Below are 20,696 nucleotides of genomic sequence, written 5' to 3'. Positions count from 1 at the left end.
GACACATGGGCTATTTTAACGTACCTCCAAGCACGTTCGTGCAGCGAGATCAAAAATCCGTGCAGTGAGAATTAAAGATCCGTGCTTGAAATATGCAGGTGGGATGTTTAAATTACTTTCAGGCAGTAGCTTAGCAAAGGGGGCAAGGGAGAGCACATGTCCTGACTACCGTCCAAGCAGTAAAAGTCAAAATTTTGCGCGGTCACTGGGTTTAGCGGTTCTTTGGATAAAACCAAGGTCTATAGCGCGGTTTAATGATTACCACGGTCTATTCTTAGCATGTATACGTTGTTTGCTCTTAGAATTCATCAAGTTAAGAGTTTGTCTTTTCTCATTTTCTCTGGTCAAACTAATATCATGAAGAGTGGCAAGGCTCGTAAAGGGGGGGGGGGGAATTAAATATATTTTGCTTTATATTTATCGGAATTAATTCCAGTTCACTTCTTCATGTTTACAAATCCGTTGCCATGGCAACCGAATAATAAAATCACCTTTTGAAGCCTTTACCCTACCCCTAGTTCAACCAAACTTTCTACATAAGGGTTTTCCATGGTGCTGAGTTGAATGCTGCCCTCTATTTTGATGCAGCATTTAATGTTCTTTGCCTACAGGCTCCAAATTAGAAATTTTGGCCTACAGCTATGTATATGCTTTCCACATGGTTACATACTGCATAAGCTTTTATAAACCTTTCTTCGAAATCTTGTTTATTATTGTAATTCACACCAGTTACCAAATCTATTTGTTATTTACTTGATAAAAATGGGAAACAGGCAGCATGGTAAATACAAGAAAAGGAGCAAAAGTGTTATTACAAACAGGTACGGTACGATTCAGAAGCGTAAAGGAAGACCAAAGAAGACAGTGCAGGCTACATGTACACAACCAAATGCATCCCATGCTACCTCATCAGGAACAGAAAAGACATCAGCTAGTAAGAGAAAGTTGCATAACATAAGGCCTAATTCATGCCCAAGTAAAGATTTCAGTGCTGCTTCTGGTTATCGTTTCATGGACATGGACATCATTTCGAATATTCTTAACAAGTATGCTACTTGCCCATTGTGTAGCTGTGAACTAACATTGATGGAAAATTCAAAACTAAGAAGGGGCTTTGCATCAGTGTTACATTTGAAATGTGAAAACTGTTACTTTTCTGACACATTTAGTATTTCGCAAAAAATTCTTGGTGAAGGTAAAGGTGATAAACCATTTGAAGTCAACCGCAGAGCAACAATGGCATTCCGCGAAATTGGCAAGGGGCATGGTGCTATGACTCGGTTTTGTGCCGTAATGGACATGCCTTCACCACCAGGTAAGGCTTCTCTGACTAAACACAATAAAGCACTACAGGATGCATATAAAGATGAAGCTGAACTCAGCATGAATAAAGCAGCTCAAGCAGTACGTGATAAATTTGGTGGTGAATGTGGAGTCAGCGTTGATGGAACTTGGCAACGACGGGGATATAGTTCAATAAACGGTGTTGTGACAGCCATTGAACTTGAAACTGGCAAAATATTAGACTATGAGTGTTTGACTAGGATATGTAAAGGGTGTCAACATTGGTCTAGCAAAGATCAGACTTCCACTGAATATTTAAAGTGGAAGGCAGACCACAAGTGTCATATCAGCCACGAAGGGTCAGCTGCAAGCATGGAACCTGTTGGCGCAAAGCGAATTTGGAATCGAAGTGTAGCAAACAGAAACCTGAAATATACGTCTAAATATATAGGGGACGGAGATACAAAATCATACAGTGCTGTATGCAATGACAAACCATATGGACACATACCGGTGATCAAAAAGGAATGTGTATGACACATACAAAAGCGTGTAGGAGGAAGGACAAGAAAATTGAAGCAGACCTTAGGCAGTAAAAAACTTAGTGATGGTTTACCCATTGGTGGCAGGGGAAGACTTACACAACAAAGAATTGATACGTTACAAAACTACTTTGGCATTGCCATACGTTCCAACCAGGGGAACAAAGATGCCATGAAATCAGCAATACTGGCATCTCTTCATCACGTTTCCTCTAAAGAGGATTGCCACGATCACTCACGATGCCCTACTGGAAGTGAGAGTTGGTGCGGATTCAATCGGGACCAAGCTAATGGCACCAACACATACAAGCATACTAATGGCTGTGGTCAAAGAATTAAAACCAATTTATGATGATTTGACCAAAGATGAACTTATTGAGAGATGTGTAGACTGCTACACGCAAAACGCCAACGAATCCTTCAACGGGATGATATGGCAACGTATCCCAAAAGAGACACATGCAGGTGCAATGACATTAGATATTGGTGTAGCTAGTGCCACACTGGCATTTAATGATGGTATGCAAGCCCTTCTTGGTGTGCTTCAAAGGCAAAACATGAATCCAGGAACTCACACAACAGAGAATTTAAAAAAACTGGACGAAATACGAATACAAAATGCAGAAAGGCAAACTTCAGATAAATCGATTAAGCGCAGAAAAACATTGCGACGTATCAAAAAAGGATATGAGGACAAACATCTTGAAAATGAAGGTGTTATATATGACCCAGGGATGGGTGATTAATTGTTTTGCATAAATTCAATCTAAAATGTAAGAAAAAAATGAACTATTTACAGGTTTGGTGCCATTATGTGATCTAAAACCAACTACTCAAACTTTAAGCTCATTTTTCTCCAAATTCATTTTTTCGCGGATTTGTCATCTGGAAAAAAATGTGGAAGCAATATTACACCCCCTATAGAGCTGAAATTTGGCACAAATCTTCTTTAAAGCCATAGCTGTACATCGGTCTTACATTAAAAATAACTGAGTACACACCTTTTTATAACTGGTCATTTTCCCCAAAATTGATGTAGGACAAATCACATTTTCAGGTATTACACCCCCTCTATAGGTTGAATATTTTCCAAAGTAAGACCGATGTATAGATCTTTTCAAAAGCTTTAATATGACACCTCAACCAACTTTCTGTGATGTTTTATTGCGGAGCTACATTTTTTTTTAATTATCATGATTTGCGCTAATTAAATATGCAAATTAGGTAATTAATATGCATAAAATTTGAAGTTGTCATATTTTTGGAGTACTTTGTGATATACTTATTACTTCCCCTAAGATATAAGTTCCTACCATGTTTGTATAAAAAAAGTTGTCAATCCCATACCTTATGGTTTGGATACCGGTACACCATTCACTCTTTTGTTTAGAGCACCAATAGTGCGAAAATGGTGCAGCAAATCTGTTTTTATGATTTACACATTTGGTAATCCTTTGGTAGCCGCACCCTCCGACTGGGCTAGATCTGCGTTTTGCTAACAACAGCGACATATAGTTGACCCCGGAAACTTTCCATTTACCGGAGTGCTGTGACTTTTCCTCCCACAAAATAGCCCCTGGTAAGACATGGCTGCATTGCGTCACCATATCTTTGCGTGACATACACAGAGAGAGCTATGAGGGATGCTGATGTGGATACTTATGACATCAAAGTAGGAGGTCTCAGGTATGCCAATCTCAAAGCTCCAGTTATGTCAGGTAAGCCCATGCGCTAGTAGGTCTTTTTATTCTACAATTATTCTCGAAGAAACTGAATTTGCGATCCAAAAATCCTGTTTTGTTGTCGCATATTCTACAATTCTAATGGTTTTTGGTGAAAAAATGACTGGAAAGAATTTAAATTAAAAATGTGGCACCGGTTTTTAAGTCAAAGGGTCAAATTTAATTATGTCCACATGTAATAAGCCTATAGGATGTGCAATCACGGATGCAGTGTCGTTGAACTTGCGTAAATTAAAAATATATTTTTGATATTTAGCCGAGTGGATCAGATCATCTATCTAACACAGATAAATTTAGGGTGTTCTTTTCATCATTTGAAACGTATTTACATCAATCTTATACATATCTGAAAGTATCTCTTTGCCCAACATGGGACATTTATTTGATCTGTGTTTGTCGATGATGATGTGTTTACGATATCCAATACTATTTTGTAATCAACTGTATAAAAACAATGATTGTCTTACAACTCCCTGCAGTGACACTTTATTCTTGAATAATAAGAGGAAATCTGGATTAAGTCCTAGCTAAGACCTGTTGACTTTGGCTGTACACAACAGCATGTGGTGATCTATTGGGAAACTGTACAAACCCAGAAATCACTAACGGCCAAAAACATTTGGAACCACAGAGGTGGATGCATGGAGCGCGTTCTTCTCTCGAATTTGCCATTTTGATCGTTGATTGCCATTTGAAATTAAATCAATCAAGAATAAATTATAATGGTAATCAGTGGCGTACCGTGGCCACTACTACCCAAGGAGCTGCAGAAAAGTTAAAATTGTGCCTTCCCTTCATCAACAGCCCAACTTTTTCATTAATACTTCTTCTTGCCGCCCATTCTGCCTCGCCCTTTTTTCTTTAATAATTTTTCTTGAGGCCCTCTTCTTCTTCCGCGGCCCCTTCTTTTTGACCGTGCCCAAAGCCTCCCCTCCCAAAAAATACGCGCATGGTAAATGACAGGACACGTGTAATAAAGGATGCATCAGAGTATTCTTCTTTTGTAGACCCAAAAATTGTTGTGGAGGCCAAAATCTGACCGTTGACCTTTTAGCGAACCTTCGACATAGCAAGCCTTCAACATAGCAAACCTACGACATAGCATACCTACGATAAAGCAAACCTTCGACATAGCATACCTTCGACATAGCATACCTTCGACATAGCAAACCTTTGACATACCAAACCTTTGACATACCAACATGACCAAACGATCGACATATATCAAGCAAGCATCCACGTCTGACAGACGGTCGGGCGTGGATGCTTGTATGCGTCAACGTCTGACTGACGGTCAGACGTGGACGCTTGTATACGTCCACGTCTGACCGTCAGTTAGACACCCGGGCTTTAACCCCATCTATCACTCTTACTGCCCGGATCTGGAGTGCCACTGGAGTGAAACTTTTGGTGTGCCGGGGACCCATGAATGGCCGAATGAATTCTGACCATCACATGGCTCGTTGGATACATATATACGGTGCTTTTTTGTATGCTTGTTTACTTTCCTAAAACGCGAATTCGACTACATTGCTTAAAGGTCATCATGGTCATATGTGATCCGTTACAGCAAAAGGTACCTTAAGGATACGATACACGATTTACCGACAAGTTATTTCGGAATGCGATCATGAATTTTGAAGGAAAAAAAAAGTTTCCACATGCTTCGATGGGACTCGAACCAACGATTTCAAGCATCATTGATTATCAGTCCCGGTCTTTACCGCTCGGCCACTGAGGCAGATGAATTGAGGAGTGTAATAATAACAGATAAATCTCATAATGCTATCTTTAGCCTTTTGTTCACATAAAAATGATGCATTTTGTAAAGACAGATTGGCCGTTTTATGTATAAATAGCATGAACGTTTGGAAATGGCCTCAAACAAATAATAAAGACACTGATACGATGATGAAATATCTGCGTCGCAATGTTTTGTTTTAGTTTTAGGAATTTGACCTTAAAATTTACGACGTTAAGACATTCATGATGCAGTCATGTCTACAGTAGAATTCATCTCGACCTTTGCAGGACTTAACCCCATTAAAAGCTATTAAACCAAGATAACACTCATTGAAACAGCTCAACTGATTAAATCGGATCTTCTCTGGTTGTGCACAAGTGACTGTTTTCATGTGCGATATCGCAATAAAGCTGGTATTCATAGCTTCAGTTGGGTAACCGATTATAAAGGAAACGAAAGGAAACAATATTATGTGTGGCTTTGTTCACGAAATCAGACAATGGCGTGCTTTTTGTAAACCAGCATTCTTGAAAATGAGCAACATAATGATTTTTGACTTAACACGGTTTGGAAATAATTTCTTCATATTTTTGGTGTTATCTGTCGTTTACATGTCCTTCCTACGACCCTCTCCAAACACCTAAATTAGCTAAAAATTTAGGACATGTTACAAAACTATATTGTCTAGAATTTTAGAAGAGTACTTTTAATATTGGCCGGTTATTTTTCACACAGCGACGTTAACTAGGCAATGTACTATTACCTATAACATTAACTAAAACACCAAAGTACGAATATTTCCAAACATCTAAATTAGCTAAAAATTTAGGACATGTTAAAAACTATATATTCTAGAACTTTAGAAGAGTACTTTTAATATTGGCCGGTTATTTTTCACACAGCGACGTTAACTAGTCATATCCCCATACTGTTAACGTAGGGCTATTTGTAAAGGTCACGCGTCAATGGGAAAGAGCACTGTGTATTGTGTATAGGAAAACGGACAGTAACTGCAGTATGTATCATTCGAAATCAACAAAAGATATTTCAGCAGTATATGGCCACATTCTGTCTCTAGAGTGTTTTGAACATGTATGAAATAGCTTCAACAATGGTTTGCTGCATAATGGTAAAAACAGCCTTGACCTGAAAAAGGGGCGAGAGGTGCCATATTTACGCTAAATTCAAAATTGGTATAAAACGTTTAGTTTTTGATCAATTACAAAAATTCATTTTTGTCATTAATGGAAATTGTGTCTGGCGTAAATTACACTACAATTTTTACTCCTAGGGCTCTTTTATTTCTTCAAATATTTTTTATAATGATAGAGTGAATCCCCTGGCCCTCTATAATTACGCACAAAAGATCGCCTCCCCTTAAGTCGGGTGGTACATATGTCTCATTTTCTTGTACCAAGCACATTTTAAACCAATCATTAATCCTATTGTTGAAGAGGATAATAAGCTTGTACCTATGTCAAAAGAATTATTATTTTAAAGATTGTAACATCGGTTGGAATGATAAATGAGTGCAATAGTTATCGCCCAGTATCCTATGAATACATTTATACCACTGGACACCTCTGGCTACATAATGTTTATGTACCAAAAACTTCATGCATATTAATTCGTTTAGCAAAAATATCGTCAAATTTGAATTTCGTTCTGGTATACCAGAACGAAATTACAACAGTGGCCTATGGAGCAGTGTAATACACATAATCATGCATAACTCGCAAACGTAAAAGCGCAATCAACTGAAATTTTGGGAATAAGCTTTTTACGTGAATATCTACTAAAATATCATAAAAAGAGGATGCTAGGATCACGAAATCCTCCTTTAAGGGATTAATTCATTCTTCAGTTCAAAAATCAGGAAGACAGCTACAAAATAACAAAGTGTTTGAAACTTAGTGTTGGATGTGTTACATTATAAATGTTATTTAAATATCTCACATTCATCATTAATTATTAAGAGACCAGTTTCTATAGGAACATGCGATGTATTATTTGAATTTACATTTTAATGTTTTCTTCGTTAAAATAAAAAAACGAAAAAGACGCCAACCTTAAGCCGCAATCGTAGCATGAAGAGCATATCATTCAACAGAATGAACATAAATCATTTCGTTGCAATATCTAGTTTTGCGCGCCCAATTACGTACCCATAAGCCCCTTTAATCATCAAAGATCAAACGATGTTTAATATGTATAGCCAATTAAGACTTGTTGAGTGAATCTGATGTTAACATTGAGAGACGAATATATCAGTTCTAATTTAAATGCTTTAGCGTGCTATAAACACAGACCTAAAACAGTTCGTGCATGGGTTTCAAGGGACCCATCGTAAAATTAAAACCTAGTTAGCTTATTATCTGCTTAGCGAGTTGAAACTTAATTACATTACAGCGACAGTTGAATTTCGAGGAACTCCTCTCATTATATGCGCTGCAGCGAACTGTTATAATTTATCAACGTTCATGTTATCTTAAAGGTTGCATTTGTTCATATTGGGTGATATTTGATAGACAAATCCAAATTTGTACTCATTGTGTCGTGTCTTAGCTTTCGATAGCAGGTTATGTTATCTTGATCACGGGTACTTTTCAGGCTCATTGTATCTCCCGTGGAAACTGGTAGCCTCGTTCATACATGATGTGTGCTTGATATGAGTGAAATACGTGATTCGTAGAACACATATCAATGTCTCTGTTCGTGGTTTTGTCGCTCTCTTTGTTAAATCCATATTGCTTCCCGTATATTCCTTTAGCGGATTCTGCAGACAAAAATTAATGGCATCACTGATCACGCGTATATGATTATGATTAAGTATATGATTTGTAGAATGAAAATCTCCAAAGCATCAAAGTGTAATTTTCAATTACACTGTTGATTTTGATATTAAATGAGAATCGAATTTTTATATATTATTGGCTGTCTTCGACCAACAATACGTCGCGTACCCTTAACCTGTTTCGTTCGCATTATGTTTACTGCTGCCTATTAGGCTTGTTCGGTTTGTTGGCTAAGTATTCCACCTCCATGATAATCTATAATAGGTTCTCCCACGCTTACGGTAAATTCATTACCACCTACTCGTTTAAACATGAGGGAGTAAAGTAGCGAGAATAAGCTGACATAATTCAGGCTACGTGGGTGACACTACACTCACGGTCGTTCTTTTAGCAGTTCGCACAATCCTATGGCGAATTCCGCTTGGTTGCTTTCTACAAAGTGAGGCAAGCTATCGATCGGTAAACTCTTACTGAGCCCTTGTATTGAGCTCACCCCATAAAGGTGTCGTGATCTTACCTGTTGAAGAGAGTAAAAGAGCCCTCTAGCAAGGTCACGGGATACCGGAAACGGGTCAGTACTGTGATCCCATCAGACCGCAGTGATTTGTTTTTCAAAGAAAGTCTACTAATTTGATATTGATATTTGAAATGACCTTTTGAAACAGCAGTGTCGAAATTAGGACTTGCTTTTCAATAGAACGATGGAAATGCGTGACAGGTATAAATGTTTGAACAAAATTCTTTAGATGCTAAAAAGTCTCGAAAAATGTTTCGAAGAATACAAGCAAAAAAGTGAACAATTGCATTTATTTTATCACGCAATGGTATTATGGGAAGGCGATCATCAACATCAACATCAACATCAAGATTTGTCTGCAGACACACGGTATTTAAAAACTGAACACATGCTAATTTCTGATTGCCGCTTCCAGGGCATATCGTCCTTGCTACGCGGCTAGTTATCGTACTGACGGGTCAATGGCACATTCTCCGATAAAGTGTTCAAAAAGCCAAATCTGTGTCGCCCATAGTTACAAGTCGTATTCAGACTTGTTTCGTCAGAAAGAAATGACTTTTATTAATATAACTGATACATAGGAGTTGCTTTCTAAAGTGTGTGGGGCTAGAGGTTGTAACATGCCTAGAAAGTATAAAACAATAAAGCTGATTATGCATATCCATTGTTTTCCTCCATGTCGCCAGCCAAGGTGCGTTCCGTATAATGTGTCCCTGTTCGCTATACATGCGCGCATAATAATGGATTATAGGTACTTTTCATTAGCTGGTATCATGCCCTAATTATAAAGTATAAAACATCACAACGCAGGTTATTAAATTTTTCCAACAGGGCTTTGAGACTATGTCGCCAATATTGTTCACAGATACGTTATTTCTAATGGATAGCAATCTGTCAAAATAACTAGCTATATGAATGTTTTCATATGTGATGGATCAAGCAGGCTCCATAGTTATATTATATATGTGGTACATAACACAATGGTTTCAAAGTAAAACAAATCAGGTCTATTAATGGCAAAAAATCCTGACGTTACGTTCATGTCGTCACAGATACGTTACCTAAATTCTACTCCCTCGGAAAAAACGCTGTGATAAATGAAGCCAAATACCATACCAGACTTTAGTACATTGGGTGATGACTGATCAAGTATGAGTATTAAGTCGGTAAGTTTTTACACTTGCACGATTAAGACAAAAGTGTGAAAGGGCTTCACAGATACGTTACCACTGATACGTTACCACCAATGCGTACAAGTAATATTGCTCAAAATGAAGTATTGTTGAAAAATCACCCATGCATTGTTTTGTGCTCTGAAACTAGTAAAGTTTACGATTCTGAATGATTTTCATGAATTCTTCGTGGTTGGAATTTTGCAATTACCGAGACCAAACTTGGACGCTTTATCGGAGAATGAGCCCAATGGTCTCAGTTAATGTACCCTGGCAGTTCGTATACTATTAGTATTTTACTTGACGCAAAAATACGATTTATAAGATTTAACGTTATACTATGCGTTGGCTTACAAGTAACAAAAAAGCTTTTACAAGATTTTTTATTTTTGTATGCTTATTTTGACGATCCAGTGTGTTGTCATGTCGCAATAGATGTGATGGTCTGAAATATTTATTTTCTTTCCAAGTTTCTCTGGCCAGCCGATCATAGTTGAAAGTAAACTAGGACATATGCAAGATGATTACACGTAATTTATTCCAGTTTCACATTAACATGGTCAATCACATTCTCGCTTAGCAATATGCCATTTCTATCATATCCACGAATGATTTGATCCGGAGGGGGTTGCTGACTGAAAATAAAACAAAAAATGGAAGAAACAAACAAAAAACAAAATTAGTTTCAAGTATTAATTTTCATATAATATATAGCTGTAATAATAGTTTAAAACAATTTACGATCTTTATGTCGCTGTGAATACTTGACAAGTACATGCCGCAGGTGCATAATCATTAGCTAACACTAGCTTGGTGTACATGATAGATGAAACTTTTCGATATAATGTATAGCCACTTAAGGGCTGGGGTATGAACGTTTGGACAGTATTTATTGTGGGACATTAGAGCACACCAGACATATCGAATTCCATTCTGAATACGAAGAATGTCATTCTGATATCAAATAATTTTGATTTTTGAAATTCGCAATTTAATACACATTTTATGGCAAATCATTAAAAATTGATATTTTTGATATTTAACAGTACTTGAAGTAAACTTCATAATTCTGATGATTTATACTTAAAGTGTATGTAGGTGGGATGAAAAGCCGACGATCAATTGAAAATTTTGACCTTTCGTATTGAAGATATGGATTTTTTTCCCAAAACACCAAAAAAAATTAGGTCTTTTTGAAAAAAATCCATATCTTCAATATGAAAGGTCAAAATTTTCAATTGACCGTCGGCTTTTCCTCCCTGCTACATACACTTTAAGAATATGTCATTAGATTTATATAATTTACTTCGAGGACTGTTATATATCAAACATTTGAAAAATATCTAATTTTTATAATTTGTCATAAAATTTTTATTATATTGTGATTTTCAAAAAATGAAAATTATTTGATATCAGAAAGACATGCTTCGTATTTAGAATGTAATTCGATAGGTCTGAGGTGCTCTCATGTTCCACAAAAAATACTGTCGAAACGCAATAAACGCTCATTTTAGATCCCTTAACCAATAAAATCAACAAAAGCACTTAGAAGTTATCATAAAGGCTGACAAATAACCTAAATGCTCCCAGTTGGAAGTGTACATTTTGGTTATGGCAGTAATTTTACCGCATACATGTATAGTTGTTCTATTCGAGAAGTCAAGAATAAAGTGTGTTTTTGTATAAAATACTTAGTAGAGCAGAAGTCTGAATTTAAAACAAAGATGTTGTCAGCTGAATTCATACTTTTTCACAAGCCAATACACCACCAGGAATTGAACCGGAACTGTAACATTCAGTTAAAAGTTCTTTATCGGGGTATCGCATTGCCCATATAATTACTATTTTAGTTCACTTAGTAGGACATGTAGGACACGTTAAAAACAACACTACTGTTGGTTTAAGTGACTTTTGAAATAAATCTAGATTTAGATACACTGTTTTATACACGTTTGTCATTGCACTCAAAACGTAACCCCGCATTTCGACCGGGCGGGAATATGGATCACATTTCTCCATTTCCCGCCAATGTTTGGATAAGGTGGAATGTAGCATTTGCATGCTTCCTTGTCATAATACTCATAGAAATTCACATACTTTGCACACAAAGCAAGGAACAGCTTGATAACTTTACTCTTGATTTTGCTTTATTGATATTAATCGGGAACATCGGTCGTTTGAGGGAATACGATACATTTGTCAAAAATCAATATTTATGAAATACAATTTCTCCGCTTAGATGTCTAGGAACATGATGGTTCAAACACTAGTACTAGGCATAAGTAGCAATTAGTGCGAAATTAATGATAAGGATTTGGGCCGTTAGTTTCATGAATGGGATTATTATTATGGATGAAAAAGGTGTTAAAAATCATTTCAATAGCCAAACGAGAATATCAGCAATTTATCTGTTGATATTATTGAACCGCGTAGATATTAAAGCCATAATATACGATTTCGTCCAGCTTTAATTTCTTATTCTTTTGCCAAAAATGATTAGTATTAGAGTAGTATAAAAAGTTAGACTTGTGTAAACATTACGCCAAAACATTTTAACCATGTTCATTTAAAAAAATATCGTACATTATTATGGCTTTAGGGAAGGGGTATGAACGTTTGGACAGTATTTATTATGGGACATTAGTGCACATCAGACATATCGAATTGCATTCTGAATACGAAGAATGTCCTTCTGATATCAAATAATTTTAATTTTTGAAATTCGCAATGTAATACACATTTTATGGCAAATCATTAAAAATTGATATTTTTGATATTTAACAGTACTCGAAGTAAACTTTATAAATCTGATGATTTATACTTAAAGTGTATGTAGGTGGGATGAAAAGCCGGCGATCAATTGAAAATTTTGACCTTTCGTATTGAAGATATGGATTTTTTTTCCCAAAACACCAAAAATAATAGGTCTTTTGGGGGAAAAAATCCGGCTTTTCCTCCCAGCTACATACACTTTAAGAATATATCATTAGATTTATAAAATTTATTTCGAGGACTGTTATATATCAAAAATTTGAAAAAATTTATCAAATTTGTATTATATCGTGAATTTCAAAAAATGAAAATTATTTGATATCAGAAAGACATGCTTCGTATTCAGAATACAATTCGATACGTCAGAGGTGCTCTTATGTCCCACAAAAAATACTGTCGAAACGCCATAAACGCTCATTCTAGATCCCTTAAGGGCTGGGGTATGAACGTTTGGGCAGTATTTATTTTGGGACATTAGAGCACATCAGACATATTGAATTGCATTCTGAATATGAAGAATGTCATTCTGATATCAAATAATTTTGATTTTTTGAAATTCGCAATTTAATACACATTTTATGGCAAATCATTAAAATTGATATTTTTGATATTTAACAGTACTTGAAGTAAACTTTATAAATCTGATGATTTATACTTAAAGTGTATGTAGGTGGGATGAAAAGCCGGCGATCAATTGAAAATTTTGACCTTTCGTATTGAAGATATGGATTTTTTTCCCAAAACACCAAAAATAATAGGTCTTTTGGGGAAAAAATCCGGCTTTTTCCTCCAGCTACATACACTTTAAGAATATATCATTAGATTTATAAAATTTATTTCGAGGACTGTTATATATCAAAAATTTGAAAAATTTATCAAATTTGTATTATATCGTGAATTTCAAAAAATGAAAATTATTTGATATCAGAAAGACATGCTTCGTATTCAGAATACAATTCGATACGTCAGAGGTGCTCTTATGTCCCACAAAAAATACTGTCGAAACGCCATAAACGCTCATTCTAGATCCCTTAAGGGCTGGGGTATGAACGTTTGGGCAGTATTTATTTTGGGACATTAGAGCACATCAGACATATTGAATTGCATTCTGAATATGAAGAATGTCATTCTGATATCAAATAATTTTGATTTTTTGAAATTCGCAATTTAATACACATTTTATGGCAAATAATTAAAAATTGATATTTTGATATTTAACAGTACTTGAAGTAAACTTTATAAATCTGATGATTTATACTTAAAGTGTATGTAGGTGGGATGAAAAGCCGACGATCAATTGAAAATTTTGACCTTTCGTATTGAAGATATGGATTTTTTCCCCAAAACACCAAAAAAATTAGGTCTTTTGGGGAAAAAAATCCATATCTTCAATATGAAAGGTCAAAATTTTCAATTGACCGTCGGCTTTTCCTCCCTGCTACATAATAATAATAATAATAATAATAATAGCTTTATTTATACACGGTAAAAACATGTTCAATACAGTATTGTTCTTCCACATGTCCGTGTGGATATTAAAAATATTACTAACAAACACAAGTTAATTTAAAATATAATATATTAGTGTACATAGACTAAAAAAACTAAAATTAATACGATCTTTTACTAAATGACAAATATTATAATAAATAAAATAGTAACCCTGCATTCTTCCTCATACAGTCACACTCTCACATGCACTCCTCTCTCACCCTCTCAACACACATCCTCCATACATCTTTCACAATAAAGCGTTATAGTATGATGTCAGAAGCATCATTCACATAATTATATGTGAATGATGTATATTCTCCAATACACTTTAAGAATATATCATTAGATTTATATAATTTACTTCGAGGACTGTTATATATCAAAAATTTGAATAATATCAAATTTTTATAATTTGTCATAAAATTTGTATTATATTGTGATTTAAAAAAATGAAAATTATTTGATATCAGAAAGACATGCTTCGTATTCAGAATGCAATTCGATAGGTCTGAGGTGCTCTCATGTCCCACAAAAATACTGTCGAAACGCAATAAACGCTCATTTTGGATCCCTTAAGGCTACATGCTCTTTTTGGTTGCAATTTTTGGCGGGAATCTTTTCCCACAACTAAATATCATAGTCAGGAAATTAATGATGCATCTGGTAGATTAGATCATAACTTTCATTATACTTAGATGCAATTATCCCAGATAATGCTTGATTTGTTTTACAGAGTCTTGAATTGTCGATGTTTTTGATCAAAAAACATCACTCGGTGTATTTTGAAACTCGAGGCATTAACTCTTCTCAAATTAGCCCCAAATCATAATTTATTATATGCACGTGTAGCAAACACCAATGGGAATAATTGGACGTTGTTTGTGGAGCCTAAATTTGGTTTGATTTTATTTCACAATAATTCTAAGGTGAGAATTTTGACCTGACAATTCCTTTTTGGATTTCCAATTTAAATTAATTGATAGGTGATATTTTGAATAAATAAAGAGTACGCTTACCTTTCTGCAACACTTCCCGGTATCATTGAGCATCTGCTGATAGCCAACATTTTAGCTGAAAACAGTCCTTCCTATCATTTTTGAACAAAATATGTTTCAAAAGTACGTACACTGCGCGTATATTCTGGCACAGCGAGGTAATGAAGAGAGCTATTTACGGTGGGGTATCTATTGTAAGCTATTAGGGTAGGCCTATAGTATATCTTCCCGCAAGTGACAAGATGTGTCAAGCAGGTGCATACATAAGGGCGGTATATTCAAACGGTATTGTCTGGATCATTGAGTATCGATTGCGCACGTATCATTTGAAATTGGGGTTGGAAGATACCTTCCCTAAATAACAGCTAATAACAGTATTGCGAACCTTCAGCATCCATGGTTCGATGTAGAGAGTCTTTCCTATTCAGAGGAAATATTGCAATTACACACCTTATTGCCTTTTAACAATAACCAATGACACTAGCACGTAATTCCAGTCAAGCACCAATCTTTAATCCTATTGTTGAAGAGGATAATAAGCTTATACTTATGTATAGCATTAGTAAAAAGCTTAAGTCTTTGTTTGCTTTGGCTAAATCCTGTTCAAGTGGTGGGCTAACCAACAATTGACAATGAGAGGACTTTCCTGAACCTCGTTCAGTTGGGGATGATTTGAAGTGACCGCCAATTATGACCATTTGATATTTAATACCAGCAATGTGGAAAAAAAAGAAAAAGTGCCAAAATAATGTACCCTTTTACGGAAGGAGCAAAGTTTAAAAAGTTATAACTCCGCTTCTGCAGTACGAATGTCAGCGGCGAATGTCAGGTTATTATTTCTTAGTCTTTAAAAAATTGCAGGCAGAGGTGGGAATCGATCTCGGTACCTCCCGGTTAAAAAGCACTGTGCAAAACCACTAAGCCAACTAAATATCTGTTGTGAGATGCTTGACATTAATCTTTGATATTGCTTAATGGAACAAATCGCGGAATTAAATTAGTAATAAAAGAAGTATATAGATTCTTATTTAGCGGTAAAATTGGATAAAAGGGGAAATATTTGTCCCTGCTCTAAAGAAAATATAGGTTAGAAAATTATCAAATAAATTTAAATTAAAAATTGAGATTTTATATTTCTTTCTTTCACGAGGCGGCATTATCACAGACAAACACTGTATAAGCTAAAAACTCGACCCTCATCACTGCATGCTGTCATAGCTTAGTGGTAGAGCATCAGACTGCTAATGTCAATATCGTTGGTTCGAGTCCTCCTGCCAGCAATGGTTATATTTATTATTTTAATGCTACGCTACAATTTGTTCACTTTTTTTCGTTTATTTATTTATTTATTTATTTATTTATTTATTTATTTATTTATTTATTTATTTATTTATTTGTTTATTTATTTATTTATTTTTGTTTGTTTATGTAAATAACTTGATATATTTGAAAGAGGTATTTGAGCAATTGAAATTTTGATTTTATAATCCTATGGGGTAATTTTGAACCCCCACCCCTCCCAAATTGCCAAACGCACAACATCTATGATTTTGCATCATACATGTCATCATCATTAAAAAAAAACCTTCTATGTATACCTGACGCCGACAACTAGACTACTATATAAAAAAAAAAGTATCACATCTTTCCTGCTCAATCAATATATTATAATTTGTATTATATTGTGATTTTAAAAAATGAAAATTATTTGATATCAGAAAGACATGCTTCGTATTCAGAATGCAATTCGATAGGTCTGAGGTGCTCTCATGTCCCACAAAAAATACTGTCGAAACGCAATAAACGCTCATTTTGGATCCCTTAAGGCTACATGCTCTTTTTGGTTGCAATTGAATACCTGAGTGGAAGAAGGGCCCAACTCCATCAAAACTGTTTTTGAGATATTAAGGAAAAACTTAATATTTGGAAAAGTTTTATAGGCAGAATGTTTTCATCTTCAGTGGACCTTTAATACATGAATATACAATATTACATACATTCAAAATTAAATATGATGTTTCCATGGCAATGATACAGGTCTTAATACGAACTGGAGTTGGGCCCTTCTTCCACTAATATACTGCAAGTGCCAGTTTCGTAAGCAGATGTGTTATAAATAGAATAGAAATTTGGTAATTATCCATTAATTGCACAAGTAGAAGCATGTCAAGAAAGTTTATTGTAGTAAAAAGCAGATTTCATGGATGAACAAAATTCCTGTTTAACCCAATATTTGTGGAAGAAGGGCCCAACTCCATGGAGTTGGGCCTTTCTTCCATGAAAACCATGATTAAGTGTACTTGAAAGACTATTTGGAGAGTTGATTTTGGCTCATCTTTCACACACAAGGAAGACCAATCTGCTGGCAATAAAATGCTGGGTCTAACTCATCTTTGTAAAAAATTGGAGTTGGGCCCTTCTTCCACTCAGGTATTCAATTTTTGGCGGGAATCTTTTCCCACAACTAAATATCATAGTCAGGAAATTAATGATGCATCTGGTAGATTAGATCATAACTTTCATTATACTTAGATGCAATTATCCCAGATAATTCTTGATTTGTTTTACAGAGTCTTGAATTGTCGATGTTTTTGATCAAAAAACATCACTCGGTGTATTTTGAAACTCGAGGCATTAACTCTTCTCAAATCAGCCCCAAATCATAATTTATTATATGCACGCGTAGCAAACACCAATGGGAATAATTGGACGTTGTTTGTGGAGCCTAAATTTGGTTTGATTTTATTTCACAATAATTCTAAGGTGAGAATTTTGACCTGACATTTCCTTTTTGGATTTCCAATTTAAATTAATTGATAGGTGATATTTTGAATAAATAAAGAGTACGCTTACCTTTCTGCAACACTTCCCGGTATCATTGAGCATCTGCTGATAGCCAACATTTTAGCTGAAAACAGTCCCTTCCTATCATTTTTGAACAAAATATGTTTCAAAAGTACGTACACTGCGCGTATATTCTGGCACAGCGAGGTAATGAAGAGAGCTATTTACGGTGGGGTATCTATTGTAAGCTATTAGGGTAGGCCTATAGTATATCTTCCCGCAAGTGACAAGATGTGTCAAGCAGGTGCATACATAAGGGCGGTATATTCAAACGGTATTGTCTGGATCATTGAGTATCGATTGCGCACGTATCATTTGAAATTGGGGTTGGAAGATACCTTCCCCTAAATAACAGCTAATAACAGTATTGCGAACCTTCAGCATCCATGGTTCGATGTAGAGAGTCTTTCCTATTCAGAGCAAATATTGCAATTACACACCTTATTGCCTTTTAACAATAACCAATGACACTAGCACGTAATTCCAGTCAAGCACCAATCTTTAATCCTATTGTTGAAGAGGATAATAAGCTTATACTTATGTATAGCATTAGTAAAAAGCTTAAGTCTTTGTTTGCGTTGGCTAAATCCTGTTCAAGTGGCGGGCTAACCAACAATTGACAATGAGAGGACTTTCCTGAACCTCGTTCAGTTGGGGATGATTTGAAGTGACCGCCAATTATGACCATTTGATATTTAATACCAGCAATGTGGAAAAAAAAGAAAAGTGCCAAAATAATGTACCCTTTTACGGAAGGAGCAAAGTTTAAAAAGTTATAACTCCGCTTCTGCAGTACGAATGTCAGCGGCGAATGTCAGGTTATTATTTCTTAGTCTTTAAAAAATTGCAGGCAGAGGTGGGAATCGATCTCGGTACCTCCCGGTTAAAAAGCACTGTGCAAAACCACTAAGCCAACTAAATATCTGTTGTGAGATGCTTGACATTAATCTTTGATATTGCTTAATGGAACAAATCGCGGAATTAAATTAGTAATAAAAGAAGTATATAGATTCTTATTTAGCGGTAAAATTGGATAAAAGGGGAAATATTTGTCCCTGCTCTAAAGAAAATATAGGTTAGAAAATTATCAAATAAATTTAAATTAAAAATTGAGATTTTATATTTCTTTCTTTCACGAGGCGGCATTATCACAGACAAACACTGTATAAGCTAAAAACTCGACCATCATCACTACATGCTGTCATAGCTCAGTGGTAGAGCACCAGACTGCTAATGTCAATATCGTTGGTTCGAGTCCTCCTGCCAGCAATGGTTATATTTATTATTTTAATGCTACGCTACAATTTGTTCACTTTTTTTCGTTTATTTATTTATTTATTTATTTATTTATTTATTTATTTATTTATTTATTTATTTATTTATTTATTTATTTGTTTATTTATTTATTTATTTTTGTTTGTTTATGTAAATAACTTGATATATTTGAAAGAGGTATTTTAGCAATTGAAATTTTGATTTATAATCCTATGGGGTAATTTTGAACCCCACCCTCCCAAATTGTTAAACGCACAACATCTATGATTTTGCATCATACATGTCATCATCATTAAAAAAAAAACCCTTCTATGTATACCTGACGCCGACAACTAGACTACTATATAAAAAAATAGTATCACATCTTTCCTGCTCAATCAATATATTATAATACTTGCAAATAGATCATAGTTTACTAATCTAATCCTGTAATATAGGTGATCATTGTTTATGGTTTGTTAATAATAATAATAATAAACAAAGATTTAATATAGCGCCCTATGCAGAAAAGCCTCAGGGCGCTTTACAGATAAAACAATGCAAAACCTTAAAACTACCAAAAATAACTTAAACTTACACATGATACAACATGATAATATATACAAAATACAATAATATTACTATAACATGAGAATAGGCAAATTGTTTTTAAAATCAATACAAGTAGCAAGTAATATAAAATGTACAAATTAAAATACAAAATATGATATCATACAAAACACATTTGGTGATGTGACCGGCACATGAAAAAGCATGATAACCCAGTAGAGGTTAGTGTCCGATCTCTGTAATGTAATGTAAATGAAGCATATTGATATGCAGGAAGAATCGATCAGGGCGCTATCTATTAGGGAAAGATAAACACTATTCAAAATATCAATAGACAAGAAGAAAGGGATGTAGAGATTTGTAATTGAGTCATGCATGATTTAACAGAAGGTTCTTTCCAAAACCCAAACGTAATGTACACGGATGTGTGTGGTCCTCCCCAGGTTTTGACATGAATTACAAATGACGTCGTGAATGACCCAGCGTTTTCATTTTATTATTACAAAATTGACCGTCGTTTATCACGAGTCCTAAGAGTCGTACCAGTTCAATTCATCAACATTAATTTGTATTAAATGAAAAACAAACAGACAAGTAGAGTCATATGTCTTACTATGACTGTATTCCTACCAAAATCTGATTTTCAATACACTAGAAACGTGTTGATATGTACATCTTTGAAAATCGCCGAATGTTAAGCACAGTCACCGTGGCACAATAGGCATCTTTAGCATTCATAGTGCCTTGGCAGTGGTTCGAACCCTGGTGAAAATTTTAGTATTTTTTATTCTTTTTAATAATGCGCTCTGCCGTTTTACAAACACGCCCCTGAATGAAATTGATGGGCAAGTACCCTTAACATGAAATTCTCAAATATATAAATTTCATGCTATGATCTGATTTCACTTCAGGTATAACAATTGTCCCGCATGAAAATCATTAATGTATTTTTACTTTATTGATTTTAAGTC

At 35.0% G+C, this 20,696-nt stretch overlaps 1 protein-coding gene across 1 annotated transcript; it reads left to right on the top strand.

Annotated features, from left to right (window-relative positions):
* The first annotated feature begins 762 nt into the window (after positions 1–762).
* LOC140139649 (uncharacterized) lies at positions 763–2,572 on the top strand. The gene is made up of 2 exons (XM_072161353.1): positions 763–1,815; positions 2,045–2,572. Exons 1-2 carry the CDS (start codon positions 763–765, stop codon positions 2,570–2,572), a joined length of 1,581 nt encoding a protein of 526 aa, XP_072017454.1.
* Positions 2,573–20,696: the final 18,124 nt, after the last annotated feature.

Source organism: Amphiura filiformis, chromosome 18 (genome assembly GCF_039555335.1).
Source record: "Amphiura filiformis chromosome 18, Afil_fr2py, whole genome shotgun sequence".
In the NCBI taxonomy this organism is placed as follows: domain Eukaryota; kingdom Metazoa; phylum Echinodermata; class Ophiuroidea; order Amphilepidida; family Amphiuridae; genus Amphiura; species Amphiura filiformis.
Note: the sequence above shows the minus strand (reverse complement) of the source record. Positions and strands in the feature narration are given on the sequence as shown.

Bases quoted from the DNA above. Each gene is read 5' to 3' on its own strand.
- LOC140139649 (XM_072161353.1), top strand. From the start codon at position 763: ATGGGAAACAGGCAGCATGGTAAATACAAGAAAAGGAGCAAAAGTGTT. The intron at 1,816-2,044 runs GTATGACACATA...TTTCCTCTAAAG, and splicing joins CGGTGATCAAAAAGGAATGT to AGGATTGCCACGATCACTCA.